The sequence below is a fragment of the Canis aureus genome, chromosome 6, assembly GCF_053574225.1.
Source record: "Canis aureus isolate CA01 chromosome 6, VMU_Caureus_v.1.0, whole genome shotgun sequence".
Classification (NCBI taxonomy): domain Eukaryota; kingdom Metazoa; phylum Chordata; class Mammalia; order Carnivora; family Canidae; genus Canis; species Canis aureus.
In genome coordinates, this window is record NC_135616.1 from 40687080 (window position 1) to 40714820 (window position 27741).

Consider the following 27741-nt stretch of genomic DNA (forward strand, 5'->3'; position numbering starts at 1 on the left):
CCTGGGGTTGGGCACCTCAGAGCCTGCAGAGGCATCCTCCCATTTAACTCAGCCCAGCAGAGATGTCCTACCACCAAGCCCTGTCCAAGGGGCGTCCCTGTTATCTGCCCTAACTCAGCAGTGAAGGAAGTCACCCTGTCTCGGGGCTAAGCCCAACTCAGAGAGAGGTCAGTAGTGTTCTCTGCCTCGATGGAACCCAGATGGCACAGTGGCAATGCTTCGGACACACAGGCCCAGAAGTCGGACCACACAGGGCAAAAGGGGGAAGAAGGGAAGCCCCCAGTGGGAACCACATCTTCGAGTTCCCGATCCCCCTGTCAGACTGTGAAGGCCGGTCCCCGCAGACCACGCTCACCAGAACTCCCCATCCTCGGCTCTCCGGTCCAGCTCCTCCTTCTGCCTGGGGTCTATGTCGTTCCACTCTGGTGCACTGGGGGAAAGCATAAAACTAAAATTTTTAAAAAGCAAGGCAGAGACAGCCATCTGTGAAAGTTTTGCTGCAGTCCCTGCTGCTTAGGGCAGCTAGACGTCCCCGAGGGCCAGAGATGGATAGGAGCCAAACCCCAGTGGGCAGGGGTAGGTCAGATGAATGGGGTGGGTGGCACTCACCCCACCCTGCGCCCAGGGAGGGACACAGACCAAGGACATGGACTCCAGCAGTGCAGCAGGGACTTGCCCTGATTTCACTCTCGAAGAACCTTCCATTTCTAATAGATACCAAGGCCCTGATGACAGGGCCAGAGTCCAAGACTGGAGGCATGAGAGTGCCTGTCTGGGGCACGGGCAGGTAGCCCATGGGCACGTCCACCAGCAGGTTGTCGTTCTGGGCACATGCACACCATCCACGTCCCGAGCCACTGACAGTGGCATTCAGGCCCAGTCGGGTGGCAATGTCCCTCAAGTCATGTCACCCATGAGCCCTCCCACTGGTGGCCTTTCTGTGGCAATACTCACTACTTCATTCAAACACCATCTCCAGCACCTGACCTTTACCAATCAAGGTTTCTTCAAGTATGTGTGCAAGTCTAGGAACTGAGCAGTATCAAGACCCATCTTAAAAAACCAGCCCCTGGGCAGCCCTGGAGGCTCAGAGGGTTAGCGCTGCCTTCAGTCCAGGGCGTGATCCTGGGGACCAGGGATCGAGTCCCACATCAGGCTCCCTGCATGGAGCCTGCTTCTCCCTCTGCCTGTGTCTCTGCCTCTCTCTCTCTCTCTCTTTCTGTATCTCTCATGAATAAATAAATAAAATCTTAAAAAAAAAAAAAAACAGCCCCTTCCTTGGATGCCTTCAGCAAAACGTGAGCCTCTCCCCAACCTGCATGGAAGCCCAGGTGCTCGGAACCCAGGGGTCATGCAGGGAAGCACCCAGGACCCCTTCACCTCATAGAAACATTAATCCATCAGACCCAAATCTCAGATGGTGCTTGTTATAAACAAAGGGTAGGGACAAGTTAGAGAATTCTGGATCTGACCTAAATCTCCCAGTTGGATTTTTGAAACTAAAACAGAAATTAACTTGTTTAATTTAACTGGATATTAGGGTGATTTGGGGGTGTGGCTCAGAGGGGCAGAGTCCTCCTGCCCCACCGGCTGCTCTAGATACGGCCTAGGTTGTGTCTCCAGATGCTGGAACGTGGTCCTCTCCCGCCACCGCCTGCCCCTCACATCTGTCCAGCCTCTTAGAGGGGGCGTCAGGGAAGGAGACAGGGCCACAGAAGCCCTCTGGGCAGCTTGCTAAACAGCTGTCAGCTACAATGGCTGAAACTCAGACTGTTGATTCCATTCACCTGGGACATCCTTTCTGGGCACTTGGCAGGATGGAAGTCTTGGGTTTTGCTCAAACTTAGGCAGCAGAATCAGCATCTGCAGCCCTAGACACACATTTGTCTGTGGCACACCCCTGAAGGGAAGCACACAGGTATGGGCAGTGATGGGCAGTGTGGGTGCACGAGACAAAGCCCCCTCCAAGAGCCCTCCTGCCATCACGGGGTACGGGCAGCACAGGGAGGCTCCCGCAAGGTTGAAAACAGGGCTTCTCTCCACTTCCAGTGGCTCTTCCTCCATGGCAGGAGGCCTGCTGGCTCTCCGTGACCTCATCAGGAAAGAGCCACACCTGCCTCCTCATGAGCAAGTGACACTGCCTGCCTGCTACTGCCTGCTGGGCTCTGGGGTTGGATCCCACTTCCTAAGCTCAGAGCTGGGGGGCATGGCCTTTGTCAGAGAGGCCAGGGTCTGTGCAGAGGGAGGCACCCGATCGTGCGGGTCCGGCCTCCCGTTGGGGTCAGCATGGTGTGGCAGGTGGGACACAGGCAAACCTTTCAGTGACTGAGCTGCCAAATCTGCATACACCAAGCAGAGACCCAGAAGCAAAGGCTCCAGCTACGTGGTGCTGCTTTGCTTTTCTCAGCTGCAGCCACGCAATACTCCTTCTGGAACAGGCTGTGCACAGAAAGTGCTGCCACGCTGGCTGTGCCATCGGCCTCATGAGGACCGTGCTTTGCGGCGAGATGTCTTTCCACCGGGGGAGGTGAGGACAGGGAGACAGAACCTACTCGTCACTCCAGGCCCCGGTCCACTCCACTTCGCCCCACGGATTCCGGAGTCTGATCAGCTTCTCGGGACGGCCCCGGAAATCCACCTGCAAGGTCCACATGGGAAATGACCTGAGCCGCTGGGGCCCCGCTGCCCCATGCCCGGGTCTGCCCCCAGAGGGCTTGCACTCAACATGTCAAATGTCCCCAAACAAGCACACATTTATTTATTTATTTATTTATTTATTTATTTATTTATTTATCTATCTATTTATCTATTTATTTATTTATTTTCACAAGCAAACCTTTATTTTAACACATGTTTTCCAGACATGGCTGTTTTATTTTCCACCATTGGGTTGAATGAACAGTGGGTCCAGCTCACAAACAAGTTTGTGTCAACTTTAACTTGCATTTAGATGTTACAGTTGCCCAAGACTGACTGGGCTCTTTTACAGGAGACCTAATGGTAATAAATGCCTTCCAAACAAATGCCAAGTGCACACAGGGGTCCATGTGCACTGAGCACGCGCTCTGGACAAGACATGGTGTGAAGTGTTTCAAACGCACTGTCGCCTCACTCCAAACTCTTGGGGGTCCTAGGAGCTGAGTGCTGTCACTCTTTATTCTATGGCTCAGAAATCCTAGGGTCAGGAGCACCTGGGTGGCTCAGCCATTGAGTGTCTGCCTTCGGCTCAGGTCGTGATCTCTGGGTCCCACATTGGGCTCCCTGCATAGAGCCTGCTTCTCCCTCTGCCCGTGTCTCTGCCTCTCTCTCTCTCTCTCTCTCTCATGAATAAATAAATAAAATCTGAAGAAGAAGAAGAAGAAGAAGAAGAAGAAGAAGAAGAAGAAGAAGAAGAAAGAAGAAAGAAGAAAGAAGAAAGAAGAAGGGAGGAGGGGAAAGGGAGGAGGAAAGAAATCCTAGAGTCAGAGGTGGGACGTCACCCGAGGCCAGTAAGTCATAGAGGGGAGATGGGCCCCCAGGCAGCCGTCTGCAAAGCCCACACTTGGAAACCCACACCTTCCCCTGCTATTTACCGAATGCTCACTAGAGCACGGTGCTCTCACCCTTCACACACCCACACACACAATGAATGCCAGGTGTCCTACTTCCCTTTGGTCGTCCATCATACCCACGCTTACACACACATGCACTTGGAAACTGACTGCACTAAAAAGCATGTTTGCAAAACACAAATGCATGAACGAACATCCATGCCATTTTAACATGTAACAAAAACTGAGATCCCATCGCATTTCCCTTTTTGCCTTGGCCATCGGGAAACCCAAAGCAAAATTCATTTTTCAACAGTAGCACTGCCTTGCTCCTGGATTGTCTGGTGTATTTTACCCGCATGGTATGCTTTGATTGTGTCTGGCTCTTCTCTGTAAGTCACTGCAAATTCTTTTTCAAAGTGGGCAGAATATAGTAAATGAAAATACTGAAAGCCATGGCCCATGCTTTCTGCTGGGGCTGGAGAGCATGGAATGCTGGCATTCCTTCCCACTATTGTACCCCATCCTTTGTGCCCTTGGGGGTCCTTCAGGTTCCCATTGCTTTGCTGGGATGCACATACACATCTTAGAAGGAAGAGAGAATCTGACAATCTCTACAACTTTCCCTGACACCTTCCTCCCGCCCCACAGCCACACCTCAGAGGGGGCCTGCATCTCACTGGAGCCCACAGGGTTGACACTCAGACAGGCTGCGTTATCAGTCTACGAGTGGGTGCGAGTCAGAAGGTTACAACGAGCAAGAGTAACCCCTGCGTGGGTAGCACCAGGGGCAGCCAGAGAGGGGCCTTAGCGGGCAGGGAAGGTGTCAGGGGTGACCTACCCCTTCACCTCCCCTGCCCAGTTTACCTCTATGACTCCAGTGACAGAGTATGCATGGCTTTTCACCAGCTTGTGGCGGGTGGTGACCTCTGCTCCTGCTTCAGCTGCACTGGAGACCTGATTGGGAATGAAGTCCACTGATACTGGCTGAGCCCAACCCTGACTCCTACCCCAACCCTGACCACGACCCCAACACTGACCATGACCCTGACCCTGATCCCAACCCCAACTCTGACCACAACCTTGACCCTGACCCCAATACCAACCCCGACCCTGACCCCAGCTCTGACCACGACCCCGACCCTGACCACAACCCCAACCCTGACCCCGACCCCGACCCTGATCCCAACCCCAACTCTGACCACGACCCTGACACTGACCACAACCCTACCCTGATCCCAACCCCAACTCTGACCATGACCCCGACCCTGACCACAATCCCGACCCTGACCCTGACTCTAACCCCATCAGGGCTGGCCCTATGGTGCTTTCCGAGGACAGGCCCCCATGCAGCCCTGGGGTGCAGGTGTGGCCTTGACCACCCCACACAGCCCCTCTGAGCAGGCCTGCAGCTCCAGGCAGGTACCTTGTGGCTGCCAGGGCTGGAGCATGGCTTCAGGCTTTAACTGCCACCACAAATTGGAGGTGTCACCTACTCTCCCAGAGTGACCCCGTGCTGCCTGAAGACCAACTATCCAAGCCGGCTGCTCTGGGCCAGGCTGCTTCTCCAGAGTCTGCACTGAGTGGGCTTCCCTGAGTCTTCTTCCGCTGGCCTCTCTCTGGGCCCCGAATCATCTCTCCAGCAAACACACACTTAGGCGGAGATCTTGCAGGTCGTGTGTCCCAGACCACTGGGTCAGGGCAGGAGAGGGGCGGGACCACAGGCAAGCTCCAGTGTCCACACTCCCCCAGGGCCCGGCAGCCAGCCCCCCAGGGAGGACACGCACCCTGGTTCCAGCACCACTGCCCTCTTCCTCCAGGATCTCACAGCCCATCAGGTGTGCATGCCCCTCAAATATCTGTTTCCTAAAGCCCCACAGTTACTAAGCAGACAGGGGACAGCTGAGGTGGGAGGTGGGGCCTGGGATCCAGCCAGGGAGGCTGGGGCTCCCACAGTAAGCCTGCCCCCCCTTCCTCCCACTAGTAAGACCCGCCCATTCAGCCCCAGACACTGCTCTGACCCCCTCCCTGCCAAACCGGGAAGCAGAGACGCCAAGCTGGCTCACATGGATGGAGCAGGCCAGCAGAGAGCCCGCGCGGAGGGCCTTCTGGATGATCTGGAACAGGCGGGCCGGAGGCTTCTTCAGGTCGTAATACTCAGAGATGCCGCCCGTGAGGTCCTCAAACCCCTCGACCGTGGACCCTCCAGTGAGAGCCTCATAGGAACCATTGAGCCTGTGGGAAGAGAAAGAAGAGTGAATCATCCACCAGCGAGGGGAGCACGTGGGCTGGCGCTGGGCTGCGGAGTGGGCTGGAAGTGAAGAGAGCGTGCTTTGCCCATTTTGTGTTAGGCCAGCAGGGTGCTCCAGGCAGTTTGCAGGAACGAATCTCAGGCCGCTTTGCACCAAGCCACCCACCCACCCAGTCCTGGAAGAAGCCAAGTGCAGCCTTCGCAGCACTGACCCTGGCTTCCTGGGCTCCTGGTGATTAGGAGCACGGGCAGGGATGGGGGGTCCCTCCATCAAGGCTGAGAGTGCCCCCCGGGGCTTGCTCTGGGAAGAGGGCTGGGGAGGAATGGGGTTGCAAGACAGGGTGAGTGGCACGCATCAGGAGAACCCAAGAGAAGTCTTCTGGCCAGCAGGAAGGGGGATGAGCACTGCATAGGGCATCCCTATGGAAGTGCACCCGTGCCCCTCCTCTTCATCATTCTGACATTGGGGTCTGTATGAAGAGACAGCAGAGGCTGCAAGCAGCTGCAGGGTTTGCCCCCTTAACCCCCTCCGGGGGCAGAGCCGAGCTCTGAGCTCTTGGCCTCTGGGTCTGGGTGCTGGAGTGACTTGGCACAGAGCAGGTGCAGTCCACCGGGGAGACGGGGGCTTCAGCTCCAAACCACGTACTCACTTGGCGTAGGCCTTCTCCAGCAGAGCTCCCCAGAACTCATTGCCTGTCTCCGAGTGCAGGAAGAGCAGCTCCCCATCCTTGCTGGGCAGCCTGTCGTCCACCACCACCTCCACCCACTCGCCGTACTGCCAGAACTGTGGGTGCACAAACACAGGGCAAGTTCCCCTCAGAAAGCACTGGGCAGATGGACGTGCAAGTGAGGACCTCGACGAGCTCCGAGCTCCTGGGGCAGGATCACATCCCAACCACGCTCATAGCAGAGGCCAGAGGACACAGGAAACATGGCATCCAGCCTGTGAGTCTGTGGAGAAGCAAACTTGCCCGCACGGCACAGCGGGTGACGCCTCAGGGCCCTCACCCCAAAGGGGCTTTCCTCATCAAGGCCACACAGCCAGGGAGGGCAGGATGCGTGGGGGTGGTGGTTCTCAGACCAAGGGAGCACCAGGATCCCTGGGAGGACAGTGGGACATGTGCTGCTGCGTCTCTGATCCTGTGGCTGTGGGTGGGACCCAAGGGAATGGAAAGGACCCCTGAATGACCCGGGTCTCAACAGCGAGGGCCAGCTGATACACACACTGGTTTCAATAAATACAGCTCAGTCCTGAAAAGTGTGTGTTCTCTTCCTTATGATTTTCTTTGTGACATTTTATTTTCTCTGAGCTACTTTATTCTTTTTTTTTTTTTAAGATTTTATTTATTTATTCATGAGAGACACAGAGAGAGAGAGGCAGAGACACAGGCAGAGGGAGAAACAGGCTCCATGCAGGGAGCCCCATGTGGGACTCGATCCTGGGTCTCCTGGATCACGCCTTGGGCTAAAGGCAGGAGCTAAACCACTGAGCCACCCAGGGATCCCTGAGCTACTTTATTCTAAGAACACAGAGTATGGTACACGTGACATACAAAATCTGTGCTAATGGACTGTTTGTGTTCTTAGGGAGGCCCTGGCCAGCTGCTGGCTGTCAGCAGTGAAGACCTGGGGGAGTCCAAAGTGACACACAGACTTTTGACTGCACCCCGTCCCCCACGTTATTCTAGGGTCGCCTGTGGGGTCAAGGGCCGTGAGCACAGTACCTGGAAATGAAAGATCCCCGCGTAGTTCTGCTGGAAGTCCTGGCCCCTGGGCACTACTCGGTGAAGCAGCTCCTGATTCAAGGTCAGGGAGGCAAGGGCCGCCAGCAGCCAGCAGTCACCTGCAACAGGCCACAGGGACACCCTGGTCAGCTGGCCACAGGCCCCTGCCCCGTCTGACCCTCAGCGTCCCGTTCAGTCCAACCCCTTCCAGGTTGGATGGGCCTTGTTCCTCTGGCATTGGAAGGTCACGGGAGGCTCCTGCCGCTCAGGGAACATCCTGTCTTTAGGATGAGAAGTTCTCTGCCCCTGCATCATCCCTGGATACTGACCACTTCACCCCAAAGCACCCGATCGCTGGGGTGGAGAATGTAGATAAAGAAAATAATATGGATCCCACCCGTGTCTCTGCTTTTCTCCATCCCGTTCCCACCGAGAACCCACCCTCCAGTCAAGCTTGGTTGCGCACTAGCACCGGTCATTGGTCCCGGCAGCCCTCTGTCCCCACGCTGGCAGGTTCTCACTGCGGTGCCAGCTGTCCCCTCTCCCCTTCCCCTTCTCTGCAGCCACAAGTCCCTCTGCTTCTAAAAACCCATCACCCCCCTCCCGCGGTGGCTCCAGAACCAGTGCAGAGGTGGACTCCAGGTCCAGAGTCCCCAGCAGGTGGCCGACATATCCTCGGGGCCCAGTGAACACCTGATGAATAAAAATAAATAAGCAAGCATCCGAATGACTTGACAGATTACGGTTTGTTCTTGTGCAAACCCCCGGTGACCCCTTGCACATTTGCTCCTGAGTCTCCCTGGCCTGTGGGGCCATGGAGCCCAGGAGGACAGGTGCTGGGCCTGACAGGTCCCTCCTCTGCCAGCATCCAGGGCGCGGCAGGTAATGAGGGAAGGCTCCCTGGCACAGGCTCGGGCGCTGCCGCAGGGTGCCCTCTGCACGGACGTTCTCGCTGCTGGCTCCGCGGCCTCCAGCAGCCCTCCCCGAATACTCCGCAGACATTACGTTAGAATCCAAGGCACCCCGGAGACTCCATGGCCCTGGGTTGCTGACACCAAACAGGGCTGCCCAGCTGGCGGAGTTCAGTTTTCTCTTCATCTGCTCACTTGTGACCTCTCACAGGTCCTCCTGGTGCCAGTGGCCAGCGCAGGGCTCCAAGCAGGGGCTGCACGCGCAGGTGTGTGGATTCCCGCCAGGGCCCACATCAGGTGTGAGTGGACTGTCAGGACCGGAACGCATCCAAATAAGCATGTTCCCTTCCAAACAGTCCTCGTGGGAGGAAAGACGTTTATTCTGCTGCTCAGAACATTTCAGGAACTTGTTTGGGGACCTGCCTTGAAGCCCGTGGCACATTCACTGGATTCCTCTCAGGAGGGACACGGCTTTGAACTTTGACTCTAGTTTTAATTTCCAAAAGCAGCCAAGGGGCTGTTTGGGTACAAAAGGCTTCTGGTGGGATCCCTGGGTGGCGCAGCGGTTTGGCGCCTGCCTTTGGCCCAGGGCGTGATCCTGGAGACCTGGGATCGAATCCCATGTCGGGCTCCCGGTGCATGGAGCCTGCTTCTCCCTCTGCCTGTGTCTCTGCCTCTCTCTCTCTCTCTCTCTCTCTGTGTGACTATCATAAATAAATTTAAAAATTTTTTTAAAAAGGCTTCTGGTGGTGAATAAGGTGGGCAGAAAAAACAGAGAAAATCTTGATGGGTAAGTTCCTCCTCGCTGGCCACCTTCCAGCAAAATCCAGCCGTGAGTTAGAGCTAGAATGGGAGGCCTGTGGTCACTGACCTCAGGGGCAGTTGGGGAACCAGTTGAGCTTTGTTTTTCTTATCCTTACTCGGGTTATACATGTAGTGGGTTTAATCAGTTATTAAAATAATAAAGTGATTTTTAAATTCCACTTAAATATTGATCCCCTAGGGCCCTGCCCACATGGCATCCAGGAACTCCCAGTAAACGCCAAACAAACCCAACCCTAGCAGTGAGACGCTCAGTCAGAGAGGTTTTAAGTCCGCCAAGAGACAGTCATCCTGAGTCAGGCTTTGTTAGAACAAAATTGCTACATCAGAAATTCCCTTTACATGTCAAATTCAGAGCCTGAAGGTTGAACACCTGGGTAGCAAGAACTCAAGCTCTAGCTTGTGGGTGCTTTCCAAACATGGAAGGGAGACATGGGGCTGCCTCTGGGCCACCAGCAGAAAGACAGGGGAAGAAGCAGGGATGGAGCAAAGGTCAGGTCCTGGGACTTCTAAAGTAGCCCCTCAGGAAGGCTCAGCAGTGGCAGGAGCAGGAACAGTAGCAAAGCAGCAGAGGCTGAAGACGAAGCCAGAGCGGAGGGCATCCATGCCTGGCCTGGCACTGGGGACCCCGGAGCAGGATGATGGTGGCCACACAGAGCCCGGGGGCAGGGAGAGGGGAGATGGCATAGCCTCAGGGACTCCTGCCCATGGGGAGCAGGGACTGGGCAGGTCAATCCCACCCAGAGCTGTCAGGGCTGCAGGCTCAGGCCAGGGAGCCCCCGGGACCCCGACTATAGGAGGAGAATGGGCTGACACCGCACAGTCAGACCTCCCGGGGGCAGCAGGACCCCCACCAAGGGCACCAGCCGGCCCCAGACACTGTGATTTATAACAACAAATGCTTGCTGGCTCTTGGGCCCGTTTCTGGGCTCAGAGCTCCCAAAACCTAGGCAGGTTTCTAGGCAGTGGGAGAAAGTATGGTTCTCTTGTTATGTTAACGAGGTGGCTCTGGAAAGCCCCTAGGTGACCCAAGTGGTTGCCAGGGCAACAAGCCAGGAATGAGTGGGCTGATCTCCCAGTGCCACCCTCCCCCTCACACACCTGGGAACCCATTATCAGCAGCCAAGGATTCCGCCCATTAGGCATCTGTCCAGAAGCTTCCTAAAAACCCAGATGCGGGGGCTCAGGAAGCTTCCAGGGAGGTGCACAAATTCAGGGAGGTCAGCACCCCTTCCCCAGACTTCACTCTGTGGTGGCTCCCTCCACCTGGCTGGCCCCAAAGTGCATCCTCTTATAGAAACCCTGCAAAAGGGGCAGCCCCGGTGGCACAGCGGTTTGGCGCCGCCTGCTGTCTGGGGTGTGATCTTGGAGATCCGGGATGGAGTCCCACATCGGGCTCCTGCATGGAGCCTGCTTCTCCCTCTGCCTGTGTCTCTGCCTCTCTCTCTCTGTGTCTCTCATGAATAAATAAATAAAATCTTAAAAAAAAAAAAAAAAACTTTCCTTTAAAAAAAAAAAAGAAACCCTGCAAAAGATGTTTCTCTGAGCTCTGGGAGCCCGAGGAGGGGTTGTGGGATCCTCCCACGTACAGCCAGGTGATCCCAGAAACAGAGACCGGCATCGGAGGCATGGGGGCCAGTCTGACACCCCCTCGGGGCAGACTGCATCAGAGCTGAGATGGCCAGACATGCCACTGGCGTCATCCTTCTCCCACTGGCCTTCCTCGTGTCCAGGCACCATCCTGGGGAGGCAGAAGAGGGGCTGGTCTTTAAGCAGCAAAAAATCAACCCAAAAGGTCAATCGAATGAGGAACATTTATCCAAAAGCGGAGACAAGCAGGAACACCTACAATGGCCGGCTGGCTTGCATTTCCCTCCCACTCGTGGTCAGCGGGAGTCAGGTGGCCAGTGGAGAGCGGTCCTGGGGAGCAGGCAACGCTGTGCCACCGCACGTCTGAACCTGATGCAGATTCTGACCGGCTCACAAGTGCTTGTTTTGTAGAAATCCACCTTTGCTGTTTGTGGGCATCCGAGGCCGGGTTCACAAGCAGGTGCTGTTCAGCTCTGACGTTGGTGCCAAGCAATCCCAGGTGTCACCCTCCCTGTCCCCCTGCCCTCCTGCGTCATCCTGCCTCTGGCTGCAGTTAAAACATGCACACCTGTGGCTTCCCCTGCTTAACTCACCGGCCACACTGATGGTCACCGGCGGCAGGCCATGGGCCACAGACATGTCACGGACCCAGACCCCAGTGTGAGATGCTAATTGAAGGAAACCTCGTCAGTATGAAATTGTCAGAAGGGATTTGAGAACGAGTATTTGATTACTCAGGAGAAGATCTTAGGACCTGGCCATTCTGCCACTGACGGCGCAAACAGGGAGAGAGAACCCGGCATCTATCAGTACCACGTAAGACCAGAACCAGATTTGGATCTTGGATCTACGGCCTTAGTTAGTGAAGCTCCTGTGACATGAGTGAATCCAACTACAGCAGAATCTCCCAAACCAGCTGGCTGGCACTGCGGGCTGTGCAGTTCTGGGTTGGGGGGCTGTCCTGTGCTTTGCAAGGTGTTCCCCAGCCTCCTAGGTATCCACCTACTAGGTGCCGGGTGACCTCCTGACTTCCTACAGGCCCTCCGAGTCCCGTGATTATAATCCATTCTTCCTTTCCTCCAAACCATGCCAATCCCTGCCCTCACCCTTGCCTGCTCACCTGCAAAGGCAAAGCTAGACACTTCTGAACCTGAGAGACAGGAGCTGGACTGGATTCCCTGCCCTGCACCGCAGCCCCAGCCTCCTCTGTGTCACCCCTCTGCCCTCTCCCCAGGCTCCGCCCAGGAGCACAGGCACCTGGCAACCTGAGACATGTGGCTCCAGCTTGGACTTGGCCTCTGGCATCCTTGGCCCTGAGATCATCGTCACCTGCTCGCTGACCACAGGTGACCGAACCTGCAGATAAAGAGCATCCTATAACTTTGGTGTTTATGTAAACACATCTCAGAGCCAGCCTTAAGGAAGTCAAGGAAGTCATCCGCTTACTGCATTTACTTACAATATCCTTTAGATCCAAACACAAGAAAAGGCTAGAAGCCAGGTCTAATGGAGAAAGAAATAAAAAGGTGACACAAAGATAGCTCTGGGGGAGGCTGCAGTGCTCCCCGCCCCATGGGGCCAATGGTGGCCCTTAACAGAGTGCTCTGGGGTGGCCAGTACAGGTTGTCAGATGCCCTGACTGGTGATCATAAATGGGGCAGCGCACCCAGATCAATGCAGGGGGTCCTGAGGCTTCCAGGGGCACATACGTGAAGGGATCCTTCAGGTGCATCAGATGTTCCACACGGATCACAGATGTGAGGGCGGCCCTCCAGCCTCAGAGGTAGAGATGAGGCGAGGCGAGCTCATAGGTGACAATGCCCAGGGGGTGGGCGGACAACGAGGCGCTTTGGGCTGGGGACAGTATCTGAGTACAGTGTCTAAGAACAAGGAGACCCAGAAGACGTGTAACTCGGGGGTGGGGGGCGGGCAGCGGGGACCCCGGATGGGCCATGGGCAGGCAGCCCCAGAGAGAGCAGTTTTAACCAGCGGCCGACTGGAGCATGATAGCCGGTGAGAACATGGGATATCGGAAGGCACATTGTTGATGTGTGATTTATGATGTCGTGAGGCAAAGGGTTCAGGGCAACCCGCCAAGAACTTGGCAAAGCTCACCAAGCCCGGCCGTGCCCCAGGTGCTCTGGATTTCAGGGGTGTGCGGGACAGGTGCCCCACACAGCACACAGGACCCCAGGGTCGCTAACCGCCCCCGCCAACCACAGGAGCTCCCGCTGCCTGGGAGCAGAGCCGGGGTCAGCGCACCCCCCATCACTACACCTGGCGAGCGAGATTTGGCAGCTGTGACAACCGAGCCAGGGGCCACAGGCAGGTCTCCCCATGTGTGCCCCTTCCACTTGGGACACTGAGCTGAACACTGCTGCTGCTGGCGGGCCCAGAGATAGAACAGGGGCCCCTGGGGAGGTGTTTCCGGTACGCTGCAGGGCAGTGCAGACATGACCCAGAGTGGGGAGAGGGCAGGATCGCAGACCTGAGTCCCCTCCACGCTCTCCTCATTTCGGCGTATTTTCCTTATTCTTCTGCCCATTGCCACTGCCCCTTCATGCAGAGCTCTCCCCTGTTGGTGCTGGGGGAGCCGCGCAGTCCTGGGAGTGAGCCCGGGACCGAGGCTGGACCGACTACATGGCCTTTCCTGAAGTCACTGAGCCCAAGCAGTGAGCAGAGACCCAGAGTCTTTCTCTGAGCTTGTGAAACCAGAGTTGTTTCCCAACATCACCAGGATAAATAAAGTCTGGAGCGTGGATGATCACGTGTCCTGCTGTATGGAGACTGTCCAACACGGAGGGAGGCCCCCTGAAAGACCAGCAGAGCTGACGCCAGCAGGCAGGCTCCGCTCCTGGAACAACCAGGCTGCCCCCTTTCCAGGCCTACTAGGATGAGCTGATAAAGTTCCCCTTTCTCTCTCAGCTACAGGGCTGGACTTCAACCTCCAGTGACCAGAGGAGTCCTGGCCAAGGTGCAGGCGTGACTTCCCGTATGAGGGCCACAAAGCCAGACGCGTGGGCTTCATACATAGGACAGAGTCCTCGAGATGCGGGGACGGACACATGGCCAGTGTGCGGGGCGGAGACAGAATGTGGGGTCCTGAGCAGCAGGGGACTGCTGAGAGCCCTGCTGGGCAAGAGCATGCGTGGGGAACGGGCACCTGTGGATGCGTCCCAAAGGAATTAGGCACCTGGGCTACCCTGTCACCGAGCCCTGAGCTGGCCTCACAACTAGGAGGCCGTGCAGGTGGGGTGCACTGGGGGTCCCCCAGGGAGACGAAGCTCTGAGAGGCTGGGACCGCAGGGTGCCCCTCCCGAATGCCCACCCTGCCGACCCAGGCGCCTTGGGTTTGGCAGCGGGTTGCCAAAATACGCCCACTTGATGACCGGTGTGAAGCCAAAATCACACTGCCCTCCCATAGACACCGAGCAGCCTGACAGGGACTCATCATCCACAATTTCCGCACGACTATCTGGAGCAGCCAAATCTTTAGCATTACAGACTTCCCAGGCTTGATTTCCCTAGAATTCAGGCTCCCAGGGAAGGCAGCACCTGGACTCTAGGTGAGCAGGACCTCTGATGGGTGCCACAGGCTCCCACCTCCGGGACAAGGGCCTGGCTGAGCTGGAGGGAGAAGACGCCGCCAGGACTGCAGCAGCGGTTGCTCAGGAGCGAGGACCAGCACCCCAACCACAGGACCGCACTCCCTGCAACACGGGCTGTAACAGCCAAAGAGAAAACTAACTCAGTGGCCCCTTAGCAGAGGGGAGAGGGCCAGAGTGCAGGGCTGAGCAGTTCAGGCGCTCTGCAGAAAGAGCCACACGGTACCTTGCTAAGAGGAACAAGAGCAAACAATATTGAGGTGCCTGGCAGCGTCAACAGTTTTCTGCCTCTGATGCAAGGAAGCACTGAAAGGAAAAATGAGAATTTGGATTTGCTTGATTTTGCTGAAAGGACAAAAGACCGGTCAGGGGTAGTGAGAGTCAGAAGAGGGAGGCCGGTAGGAAGCTGACTGTTCACAACACACCTTGTGGGTGTTTTAATGCATGAAGAGCGTGTTTTCAAAACAGCAATAAAATGGTAGACCAACTGTAAGCAGGAGGAAAAAAGTGTTTTAGAGCCGGGTGGCCCCCACTGTGTGGTGTCAGATTCTAAAGCACTGAACCCTGTTGGTGGCGGCGCTCCCTGACTCCCGCGGCGCCAAGCACCCCTGGTCTGATGGGGAGCCTCCCTGGGGCCTCCACCCACCGCAGGATGACTCACAGGTGCTGTGGCTCTGCCCCCCGCACCCAGAGGCAGCCGCCATTCTACCGGCTGAGCCCTCAGCCCGGGGCACCTGCTGGTGGCCCTGCTCCCCTCCAGCCACTTGAGGCCCGTTCCTGGCCCCTGGGTGCACACACTCACCATGGCAACACCCAGGCCTCTCTGCAAACTCTCTTCTCTCCCTGCTTAAAACTGTTCAAGGGAACTCTACTCAAGCCAGCAATTAAAAAGCACTTATTAAACAGCTTTTCCAAAGTTAAAACATGTGTAACAAGAAGCTGTGAAAAGCGTATATTCAAAGCTGTGTTTCCCCGAGACACATGCTAATTGAGTTGAGCATTAGCTCTAAAAAGCAGAAGGAAAAGGAGCAGGACGCCGCCCCCGTGTCCCCGTGAGCCCCCAGTGGCCTGAATGGCACAAGGACTTGGGATCCAGGACCCACACCCACGGAGGGTGCCCCGGACTCTCCCGCTGCTCGGCAAGCTCCGGTGGAGGGGGCGTCCACCTCACTCGGTCAGGCCAGAACATGGGAAGCATTTGAAATAAAATGCCCAAGGATTTCGACTTCACAAAGGCTTCCAGCAGGCTGAAGAGAACAGGTTTTCTAGGCTGGAACAAGGAGGAACGAAAGGCGGGGACCCTCCTGAAAGGAAAGGGTTTTCGGGCTTGGGTAGATACTGAGCGTTTGTGCGCTTTGCTGATTTGCACCAGGTAGGATGGGCTCCCAGTTGCCTGCGTCTGCAGGTCCGGCCCTGCCGCCACCACTGGATGGTGGTCGGGAGCCCGGCGAACTCCACTGGGGCCACACTGACCTCCAAGGCGTCAGCATCGTCAGCGTCGTGCGACTGGCACGGACTGGACCCCAGACCGAGCAGCCCTGGGGGCAGGAGGCCTGTCGGTGCAGGTGCTGACTGCTCTCATGGAATATCAGCTTCTCACGCTTGAGATCAGAACTTACCAAAAGGGCGGAATAAATGGTTTCCTAAGTGTGGGTGCATCTGATGCGAGGGAATGCGGGAGGCTGGCAGGGGTCGCTCTTCTCCCGGGATGCTCGGCTGTGGGAGAGCTCAGCTGGAAAATGGGATCCTTGTTTTCTTACTCATTTTAAAAGCATCTTTGGAGGCACCTGGGTGGCTCAGTGGTTGAGCGTCGTCTGCCTTTGGCTCAGGTCTGATCCTGGAGACCCGGAATTGAGTCCCACATCAGGCTCCCTGCATGGAGCCTGCTTCTCCCTCTGCCTGTGTCTCTGCCTCTCTCTCTCTGTGTCTCTCATGAATAAATAAATAAAATATTTAAAAGCACCTCTGGTGACAGCCCACAATTACGTAGATGTGGCCACTCCATCGGGCAAATTATGCCCGCCTACAGGCAACTACCATCAGAGCACAGTGCAGCACGCTGTCCACGGCGTGCCTACAGCCCTGGTCCCTTCCTCTCGTGCAGGCCTGCAGAGATCTTCCCGGGGAAGCAATAGTCCCAGGGTCGCAGACCCAGGCCAGGAGCACCGTCTCAGAAACACAGACCCACACGGAACATCACAGATGTGACATCAAGTCTCACGGCTTAATCTCACATTACTCACCACACACACTCCTGCCCCCTCCCACAACAAATAGGGCCGTCCCCGGTCACTCACCTAGACTACCCTGGCAGATGTCCGTGCGCGTGGCTCCACCAACGATAAACTGGGGGTTGGCACACAATTCCTGAAAGCAAGTGGGACAAACACAGGTCACAAGACACCCAGCACTGGTGGTAACAGGGGTCAGGGAACTTCCTGGTCAGAACTGAGCCTGTGGTGGGGCCAGGCCTCTTACTACGCACCCCTCACACTGCTGCTGAGGACTCCACAACCCAGTGAAGGGAGGGCAGCCAAGGTGCAGAGCACGGGTGCAGAGCAGTGGCTCAGGGCAGGGGTGCAGGGCAGGGGAGCAGTCCAGAGGTGCAGAGGAGCGGCCACAGCCCACCACCTCACTGCCCACTAGCATCTGTTACTGTGCACGCTGCCTGGAGCGTGGGTGTGGACAGTGGTGAGAGAAGGGTAGAGGCAGAGCCCCACGCCCCTATTTACACAGAGATTTGATCAATGTTTCACACTTTAAATGCTGTGCACACTCATTAACTGCCTCATTAATAACATGAAGATGACCCCAGACGCTGAGGTGTCCCCAGTGCCGATGCCCCCAGGGGGAGAGCTCCAGGTTGGTGCTTTCAAACACCTGACCTGGACTTCCTCCACCCACGCCTGGCAAGGTGGCATCACCCCAGAGCACCACTGGGCCCTGTGAGGCACTTCCTTTCCCATTTCCCCAGCAGGACTTGTCAGGCATCGGCTCCGCACACGGCACCACTGCACATGGCAGCCAGGCAGGAGGGCAAGGTGGGGAAGCGAAGGAAGGAATAGTCCTTAGACTCCGGGCACGTCCAGCTACGTGGGAAACCAGGACTGACCTTCACAGGATGTCATAGCAACAAGTGCAAAGGGGGAACATGAGAAATGCCCAAGAGGGGGCACGTCTGGGAGGCTCCCTGGAGGAGAGAGGACTCCAGCTCAGCTCCCAAAGGACAGGGGCAACTGCCCAGCACCCAGGCAGCCTGTCGGGCCAAGCACGGGCCCTTGAGGGGCAAAGAGGCCCCTGGGTGTGGCTGACCATGTGCACCAGAGGGCACAGAGAGGTGCCTGGCACCAGGACCCCGGGCTGTGCCTGGGTGGTGGACCCCATAGTGGCACAAACCTGCCAGCTCCTGCCTAAATGGACGGGAACAGTTCCTTTGGGCTGCCTTTCTTTTCTTCCAAGTATTAGAAAAACTCATTCACTTGTATTTTGTTGAAAAAGTCACATATGCACGTAAGTTTTTAAAAAATGTTTAAGTATGGGATCCCTGGGTGGCACAGTGGTTTAGCGCCTGCCTCTGGCCCAGGGCGTGATCCTGGAGACCCGGGATCGAATCCCACGTCGGGCTCCCGGTGCATGGAGCCTGCTTCTCCCTCTGCCTATGTCTCTGCCCCCACCCCCTGCTCTCTCTGTGACTATCATAAATAAATAAAATTTAAAAAATAAAAAAAAATGTTTAAGTAAATGATGTGGTAACATGGAAATCCCTTGTGTTCAGATTCCTTACTGTTCACATTTCCTACATATTCTTCCAGAAATTGTTCAAGTAAAAGCACATTGACATGTGCATCCATTTTTATCACGAGTGTCCAGTACGTCCATTCCCAGCACAGAGCAAGCATCATGATTTCACTCTATGTCCCACAAGCTACTTCACCAGCCATCTGGTGGTGACCTTCAGCTCTGTTTGTTAGTTTCTGGCTCTTGCAGCAATTTAACCACATGCCGCCTGCCCACTGTCCTGCTGTGTCCCCCCAGCCAGAGAGCTCCATGGGGCCTCTGCACCCACATCTGCACACGCTCTGCCCTGACAAGTACAGCTGAACTGAGAATCCCAAACTCAGTCCAGAGGCAGCGGCTGGAGGAAGGACTGCAGCCCCAAAAGGAGGCCGGTCCCTTAACTTGCCACGCTACACCCTCCACATCTCCCCTAACCTAAGCTGGCCACTTCCTGGGTTCTTACTCTGCAGCTGGCATCACCTCACTCCCCTCTCTGCATTTCTCCTTGAGATTAGTAAACTGCTCAACTGCCAGATGCTGGGCAGACAAGAGTATCGTTGAGGGCTACATCACACACGCTGGGCATCCCTCACACCCCAGGCCCAGCTGGGCATGGACCCAGCACCAGGAGGAAGCCAAGGATGGAGAGTGGAAGCTCTGCGGAGAGCTCCCCTAGTCTCACCGGCCACATGGTGTCTGTCAGAGAGCTGCTGCTCTTGCCCAACGCTAGGAGAAGATCACCTTAGAATCACGAATAGCCAACAGCTTGTCCTGAGAGCCCAGCTTGACCCTGAGATCTTCAATCTGGCCAAGCCTGCCTTCAACCGTAACAAGAGCCCAAGCACACCTTCCATTCAGCAGCTTAAAAACAGGCAAAAAAAAAAAAAAAAAAAAACACCTGGAAGGGGCAGGATGTGGAATTTTATGATTTCAGAAAATATATGAGTACACATTTAGCTGACCCCATATGCCTTCCCCTAAGGACAGGTCAAAGTTCACACCTTTGGGGGAAGCAGAGTCATTAGCACCACATCTGAGCAGCTGGTGTGAAGCCCTGGAGTCCAGCCAGGTCAGGTATCACCCTCAAATGCAGCAAGTGAAATTTTAAAAAGCCAATAACACAATTTAAACAAGAGCACATGGCTTGAACGACAATTCTCCAAAAAAAGACATGCAGATGGCCAATGGATTATGAAAAAATGCTCAACATCACTCATCACCAGGGAAATACAAATCAAAACCACAATGAGATACCACCTCACACCTGTCAGAATGGCTAAAATCAACAACACAGTAAAAAACAGATGTTGGCAAGGACATGGAGAAAGGGGAGCCCTCTTGCACTGTTGGTGGGAATGTGAACTGGTGCAGCCACTCTGGAAGACCGTGTGGAGGTTCCTCAAGAAGTTAAAAATAGAACTACCCTATGACGCAGCTACTGTACTGCTGGGGATTTACCTAAAGGATACAAAAAGACTGATTCGAAGGGTTACATGGATCCCAATGTTTAGAGCAGCATTATCTACAGCCGCCCAAAGGTCCATCCATAGATGAATGGATAAAGAAGATGTGGTATAAATACTCAGTGGAATGTTACTCAACCATAAGGAAGAATGAAACCTTGCCATTTGCAACAACCTGGATGGAGCTACAGTATATAATGCTAAGTGAAACAAGTTAATCAGAGGAGAACAAATACCACATGATCTCACTCATATGGAATTTAAGAAACAAAACAGACACACTAAGGGGGTAGGAGAGAGAGAGAGGAACCAAGGAACAGACTCTGAACTCTAGAGAACACACTGCCGGTCACCAGAGGGGTGGGGGGACGGGGAAACAGGTGACAGGGATGAAGGAGTGCACCTGTTGTGACAAGCACCGGCTCCTTGCTGAATGATTACATTGTACACGTGAAACTAATGAAATTAGTATAACATGATATGTTAACTGGAAATTAAAACTTTTATAAAAGGAAACTAAAAGATACATTTTGTTTCTTAAAAAGAAAAAAAATCAAAAACAGAGTCACCAAACGATCCAGCGATTCCACTCCTAAATATACACCGAAAAGAATTGGAAACATAGTCTCAAAGAGATATTTGAGCACCATATTTGTAAAAGTGTGATCCACAATAGCTAAATGGTGGAAGCAACCCAAACACCCCTCGGTTAATGAATGGATTTTTTAAAATATGCTGTATGCATACAAAGGAATAGTATTCGGCCCTAAAAAGGAATGACACCTGCCACCACACAGATGAAGCTCAGGGACATCCTGCCGAATGAGACAAACCAGTCACCAAAAGAAAGACGCTGTGAGACTCACATGAGGTCCCTGGAGCGGCCACGCTCTCGGGCACGGGAAGTTGGGCAGTGGTCACCAGGGCTGGGGATGGGGCTGCAGGGGCTTGTGGTTAGTGACGACAGAGGCTCCGTTTTGCAAGATGGAAAATGTTCTGGAGGTAGTGGTATGATGGCCACACAGCTGTGTAGCTGTTCTCGATGCACACTTACAACCAGTTAAAGTGGTAAGTGTCCCATGATGTGTATTTTATCACAATTAGAAGAAAGAAAAGGAAGGAAGAAAAGCAGGAGAGACAGACTGGGGAGGAAGGGGACAAGGGAGCAAGGGCTCAGTGGGGCCAGGTGGAAGCCCCCAGCCCTGTCTCCCCCACTCAGGCCCCGCGGGGCCCCCCAATTCCTCGAAAATGCATCCTCCCCACACCCCAGGGCCACGGCTTGAGGTTGGCCCTGTGGAATACTCCCATATTTCTTCCCCGGGTGTCATTGCTTGATTCACATGCCTGCCCCCTCTCTGTGTCCATCAGAGCTGAGACCACAGCCCACTCCCCATGTCCCCCAACCATCCTCCCCAACAGGGTGCAACCAATACCCCACACAAAACACAGGCCTGAAAACCTGTCCACTCAAACCAAATGTGGCTACCAATTCTTATAGAATATAAAACTGATTTCCAGCCTTGATTGTGCCCACACCACAGGTTTCAGGGGACAGGAGTGTAGGCCATGGTGGGGCAGGGATCAGGGGATAGGGGTCACTCCAGTGGTGTAATACTGAAGGGGCAGAGGTAACTGGAGCTGGCCGGTGGTTTTGACCACATCCAAAGAGCCCATTTCCTAATGTTCCCTCTTCCACAGTCACCGAGGGCACAGGTCCCAGGGCTTGGTTTTCCCATCGTGGTCAAGAAGACCACTGAACTGAGTATGGGCCCTTGTGACTCATTTTGTGTGCTGGACACCAGACAGAGCCCCTGATCCTCTTGGTCTCATACCCACCCCGCAGAGGGGCTCCAATCCCATGGGTCAAGTCAGGTGACGAGGGTCCCGGAGCAGGCGGTCATGGGCCGAGGTGTGGGGAGGACAGTTCTCCACCCCTGCCTGGAGCACCACTTCACAGATGAAAAAGTGGAGGCTCACAGGGGTCACCTGAGCAAGGATGGCCCCACAAGTACAGCCGGCTCAGACCTTGCTAGCCTCCTTCCAGAGCCCAGGGTGCTTTTCCCTCCATTCCCACCACCTCTCAAAAAGCTTCAGACCCAGGAACTCCGATCTGGAGGCACGAGTTCTCCCTCAACCATTTGCCACCAGAATCGAAGACTCCCATCGTGCATGACACTCAGCAGCCAGTCTGCTTACCGGGGGCCGCTTCCAGACGATGCCTTGAGTCTGAGGGGACTGTGGTCCAAGGTCCTTGTGGCCCAAGGCTGACGGGCATGCCGGGAACTCTGGGTCTTTAAATAGGACCCCCGCATCCAAGCATTGCTGCCTCAGTTTCTCAAAGTCTTGGCCCAAGTATTTCACGGCTTTCTGGTGGGAGCCAAGACCCCCAGCGGCTGCCCGCTGCTTGGCTATTCTGGCCGCCAGGGCTGACATATCTGTGGGCTCCGCTGGGGAGACAGGAGACAGGCAGGCAGAGCGTGAGGAGCCCTTGGACACCTGACACCTGCCACTGGGCTGGGAGGCAGTGGCAAACCTTTATCCAGGAGCCTAATCCACTGGGCGGTGAGTCACGGCAGGAGCAAATAGTACCCAGGTGCTAAGGAATCTCATCCGCCTTCCCCTTCAGCACTTCAGCAAACAATGAGGAGGCTGGGGACCTCGCAGGGCCCCACCTGTGGAAGCCTGCTGGGCTCACAGCCATCCCCACCCTGGGCCTGCTCCCCTGCCCCTGGCCCCAGCCGCCAGGATGGAAGAGATGGGAAGACAGGGCCTGCAGCTGAGACAGGGATTGGCACGAGCACGGGGGCAGTGGCTCTGAGTGGGATGAGGGCCAGGGGCTGGCGGCAGGCAGGGGGTCCGCTTTCCTTCCAGGCGAGTTCACTTCCAAACGTGCTAGGGGTCAGAAACACCAGAGATCACCCAGCAAACCAAAGTGAGCCCAGCAAGCTCCACCCTAATGAGCTCTGTTGCTTTGAGCAGGTCATTCAACCTCACTTCCCCTTAATTTTCTCATCTGTAAAATCAAAGATAATAGTAGGACCCACCTCACAGGGCTGGGCAGTGATGCATCAGCTGCTGCTCCTGGAAACAGGCCAGGAGGGAAGGCCCGGGGCTCAGTGGTCACGGGCTCTGCTCTCAGAAGGGACAGGTGGCCCAGGATTAGTCACTTCTCCCATGGCTCCAATTTCCCAGGCTGGTCCTCTCTAAATACATGGATCCCATCAGTGATCTTTCCTTTAACTTTTACTGTTTAAGTATAGTTGACACACAATGTTACCTGGGTTTCAGGGGTCTGATGGACGGACTCCACCAGGGTGCACATCACACACGTTCCCACACATGGTCACCCTGTGCCGCCACATACGATTATTACAAGTCTGTCGCCTGTGGTCCTCATGCTGCACCTCTGTCCCAGACTCACTCATCATACCTGGAAGTCTTTGCCTCCCAATCGCTGCTCCTATTCCACCCATCTCCCACCGTGCCCGCAGCGGCCATCAGCAAGCATATTGGGGACTTTTGAACTTTAGTGCACATGACAGACTGGGAAATTCGTCCCTAAAAATGTGGGACCTGATCTCTGAAACCTGTAAAGAGAAGGTTGAAAAGGATCCTTACAGAAAAGATTACATTAAGGCTCCTGAAATACAGAGGTTATCGTGACCCTAAATGCAATCATGAGTGTCCTCCTGAGACGCAGGTCGAGGAGGATGTGACAAGAACAAGGAGATGCTGATGTGTCCATGCGGACAGAGGCTGGAGTGACACAGCCATGAGCCATGGATGCCAGCAACCACAGGAACCTGCGGGAAGCCACAGACCAGCTCCCCCGGAGCCTCTGCAGGGAGCGTGGCCTTGTGGGCGCCTGGGTTTCCACCTAGTGAAACAGATTTTAGACTTCTGGTCTCCAAAACTGTGACAGAACTTCCTCCTGTTGTTTTACACCACTGTGTTCATGATCATCCGTTATAGCAGCCCCCAGAAACCCATACAGTGTGTATAAAAATCCCTCGGGGCATTTGCTTAAACTTCTGATTCCCTGAGACCCTCCCACCACCCCCTCCAAAGAAAGCTCTGAGTCAGTGGGCCAGAGGTGGGCTGTGGAGTCTGCAGAGACGATGCCACGCAGGGGCCGGAGACCACACCCGGAGAGGCTCTGGGCAGCTGACGGCTGTGGCACCCGCTCCACCTTCTAAGCAGGGACAGTCTTTGCACAAAGCCCTGAGCAAGGGGACAGGTCTGGGCAAGCTGGCAGGCGTCCACAGTACAACACAGTTTCTCAGTTTCCACAGAAACTCCAGGCCCAAGCCGGCATCAGAAACACTTGCAGGCCTGGGCCTTGGGGGCCCCACCTTCTCATGTTTATCCACTTTCCCTGGATTTAACATTGGCCCAGTATCCATCGTTGCAATCCTCGTGGACACATTGGTCTCCAGGAGAAATCCAGCCACTCCATGTGGGAAAGGGAAAGAAATACTTATTTTCAGCTTTGAATACACTGCCTGGGATCTGAAGTTGTCACCCACTCGAGTCATCTGACTCCACCCTGAGCAGTCATTTCTTTTTTTAAAAGATTTTATTTATTTATTCATGAGAGACACAGAGAGAGGCAGAGACACAGGCAGAGGAAGAAGCAGGCTCCCTGAGGGGAACCTGTTGCGGGACTCCATCCCAGGACCCCAGGATCACGCCCTGAGCTGAAGGCAGATGCTCAACCACTGAACTACCCAGGTGTCCCCTGAGAAGTCATTTCATTTTTTGTTTTTTGTTTTTACTGAAGTTTGATTTGTTAACATATAGTATAACACCCAGTGCTCATCCCATCAAGTGCCCCCCTCAGTGCCCATTACTCAGTCACCCCATCCTCCCGCCCACCTCCCCTTCCACAACATTTTGTTTCCCAGAGTTAGGAGTCTCTCATTGTTTGTCTCCCTCTCTAATTTTCCCCACTCATTTTCCCTCCTTTCTTACACCATACACAAAGATAAACTCGAAATGGATGAAAGATCTAAATGTGAGACAAGATTCCATCAAAATCCTAGAGGAGAACACAGGCAACACCCTTTTTGAACTTGGCCATAGCAACTTCTTACAAGATACATCTATGAAGGCAAGAGAAACAAAAGCAAAAATGAACTATTGGGACTTAATCAGGATAAAAACTTCTGCACAGCAAAGGATACAGTCAACAAAACTAAAAGACAACCTACAGAATGGGAGGAGATATTTGCAAATGACGTATCAAATAAAGGGCTAGTATCCAAGATCTATAAAGAACTTCTTAAACTCAACACCAAAGAAACAAACAATCCAATCATGAAATGGGCAAAAGACATGAAGAGAAATCTCACAGAGGAAGACACAGGCATGGCCAACACGCACATGAGAAAATGCTCTGCATCACTTGCCATCAGGGAAATACAAATCAAAACCACAATGAGATACCACCTCACCCCGGTGAGAATGGGGAAAATTAACAAGGCAGGAAACCACAAATGTTGGAGAGGATGCGGAGAAAAGGGAACCCTCTTGCACTGTTGGTGGGAATGTGAACTGGTGCAGCCACTCAGGAAAACTGTGTGGAGGTTCCTCAAAGAGTTAAAAATAGACCTGCCCTATGACCCAGCAATTGCACTCCTGGGGATTTACCCCAAAGATACAGATGCAGTGAAACACCAGGACACCTGCACCCCGATGTTCATAGCAGCCATGGCCACAATAGCCAAACTGTGGAAGGAGCCTCGGTGTCCACCTAAAGATGAATGGATAAAGAAGATGTGGTCTATGTATACAATGGAATATTCCTCAGCCGTTAGAAACAACAAATACCCACCATTTGCTTTGACATGGATGGGACTGGAGGGTATTATGCTGAGTGAAGTAAGTCAGTCGGAGAAGGACAAACATTATTTGGTCTCACTCATACGGGGAATATGAGCAGTCATTTCAAACACGAGTCTGGCCCTGCTGCTCCAGAGCTGAAAGCCCCAGGGGTGGCCTGTTGTTCAAGGAAAACAGGATGGGAGGGGTCCCGCGGCCTGTTGACCCCAAGTGGACAGGCCCTTTCCTCACTGCCCTGCCCCTCCTGACTTTCCTTCAGGCCCAGGAACATGGGTTTCTCCAGACCCCGAGGGACCCAGGGAAGGTGCTCTGGATGCCCCCAAACACACCTTCTTACCCTCTCTCGCTGCGAACCTCGACCCCTGCCCCTCAATCATTTCCTTGCTGCCCCTGCACCCAGCAGGCTCTGACCTCTGCAAGGACAGCTGTCTGTGTGTGTCCTGCTCATCGCCACATCGCTGGCGCCTGGAAAGCTCCCAGAGTGTCGTGAGAACCAAATACATACCTGGTGAATAAATGAGCACACGGGGGTGTGAGACACCCCACGGCTGGACACGGTGCAGCGGGCAGGCCAGACAGGCATCTTCGTGCAGGGGTCAGTGAACCGCCACGGCCCTGGCACAGCTGGGTTCCCTGGCTCTGCTTCTCCCTGAGCCTCCCGGCACATTCCCATTAGAGCAAGTCCCGCGTCCTGCCCACGGCAGAGGAAGCACAGCTTCCAGCTCCACGAGGGGCTCCTTCCGCCACCCGCCTGAATTACCCGCCGTCACGTCCAGATGCCCAGGCGCCGTCCGGGCAGGTAGATCTGCGCCGCTGCTCCCGGGGCCCTCAGTTCCGAGGCAGGAAAGCCAAGTGCGCAGAGTCAGGAGCGCTCCGCTCACCGGCCCCTCCTGCGCAGACGGCGACCACCTCCCCGGGATCCGGCTGGTGCCCGGGAGGAAACAGCCTGTGCTGGGAGCTCTGTCATCCAGGACGGACGTCTGCACGACCTCACGCCCCACACCCCTACAGGAGCCACCGCCGGCGCCGTCCAGGAAGCCCAGGGTCCCCCACAGAGGCGGGAGGCTGGCAGGTTGGCCCCTGGTAGCACCTGAGTCACATGGCTCCCTCGGCATGCCCAGCCATGAGCCAGGGCGCTGGGCTCCAGCCACAGAAGGATCCAGGCTGCATCGTCCTCTCGGCAAGGACCATAAATCATCCAAGGGCCTGAATGTGCTCTTCAGACAGTTGCAGTTCATGAAGCTTATGGCACTCACAACTATAACTCGGGAAAGGGATGGATAAGCTGACAGCATCCTCTCTCCTGGGCGCCCCTACTGCGGATTTCCCAGGTGAGCAACGGATGAATTGACATCAGGTGTTGCTGGCAGGAATGTAAGGTGGGGCAGCCCTTTGGAAACAGTCTGACAATCCTCAAATGCCACACCTAGCACTACACGGTCACTCCAGGTACCCTTCCACCCCAGGAAATGGAAGCAGTGAACACAGGGCCACACGAAAACTTGGACTTAAATGCCCTTAACAGCATTATTCATAGCAGCCAAGAGCGGAAACAACCCCAGTGTCCATCAGGGGATGGAAGGATGGACACTCATGCTCTATCCGGGCAAGGGATGAAAAGCCATAGAAAGCAATGAGGTACGAAGCCAAGTGGCAACACGTGTGACCCTTGAAAACATTGTGCCACTTGAGAGGAGCTGGTTCCCAAAGGCCACGTGGTGTATGGTTCCAGTTATGAGGAACATCCAGAATGGGCAAATCCATGGAAATGGAGAGCAGGTGTTGGTTGCCACGTACTAGCCACACAGGGTAACTGGGGTTGATTACAAAGAGGTATGAGGTTTCTTTCTGGGGTGCTGGAAATGTTCCAGAAGTAGATGCCAGGGATGGTTGCACAGCACAAGAAGTGTGCTGAGGATCACAGGATTATAATACTTCCAGTTGGAGAGTTTTATAGTGTGTGAATTTCATTTCAATAGAAAACAAGAGAAAATGGTATGTCGGAGAAGACCCGCTATGATCCACGCGCTCATTAGTGGTCTCTAACACAAACACTGGTCCCTCCTGCCCAGGACAGTGAGTATCCCCTCATGCCCAGGATTGCCAGGCTGAAGGCGAAACCCTGGGCACCAGCTTCAAGCAAGAAGGCAGGGTCAGGAGTGTGGGCTCACCCCTCTCCTGGTCTGTGGAATCTCTGTGGGATCACACACCCCAGCCCCCAGCCCTG

The 27741-nt window shown here is 54.8% G+C and overlaps 1 protein-coding gene across 6 annotated transcripts in view; it reads right to left on the minus strand.

Annotated features, from left to right (window-relative positions):
- Positions 1 to 22550, minus strand: part of CAPN8 (calpain 8) — a 43532-nt gene extending 20982 nt beyond the window's left edge. The window contains exons 1-8 of one of the 6 annotated variants that reach the window (XR_013381645.1): positions 21870 to 22530; positions 16731 to 16800; positions 7506 to 7624; positions 6432 to 6565; positions 5597 to 5765; positions 4398 to 4487; positions 2553 to 2638; positions 356 to 430 (exon numbers count right to left, since the gene is read on the minus strand). Coding sequence is in view for 3 of the 6 variants with exons in the window: in XM_077901236.1 (XP_077757362.1) it covers positions 356 to 430; positions 2553 to 2638; positions 4398 to 4487; positions 5597 to 5765; positions 6432 to 6565; positions 7506 to 7624; positions 16731 to 16800; positions 21870 to 22106 (980 nt within the window). In the remaining 3 variants the exon portion in view is untranslated. Of the gene's footprint in view, positions 1 to 355; positions 431 to 2552; positions 2639 to 4397; positions 4488 to 5596; positions 5766 to 6431; positions 6566 to 7505; positions 7625 to 16730; positions 16801 to 21869 lie in introns of all 6 variants that reach the window. The other 5 variants (XR_013381647.1, XR_013381646.1, XM_077901236.1 and 2 more) reach the window with 5 other exon arrangements.
- Positions 22551 to 27741: the final 5191 nt, after the last annotated feature.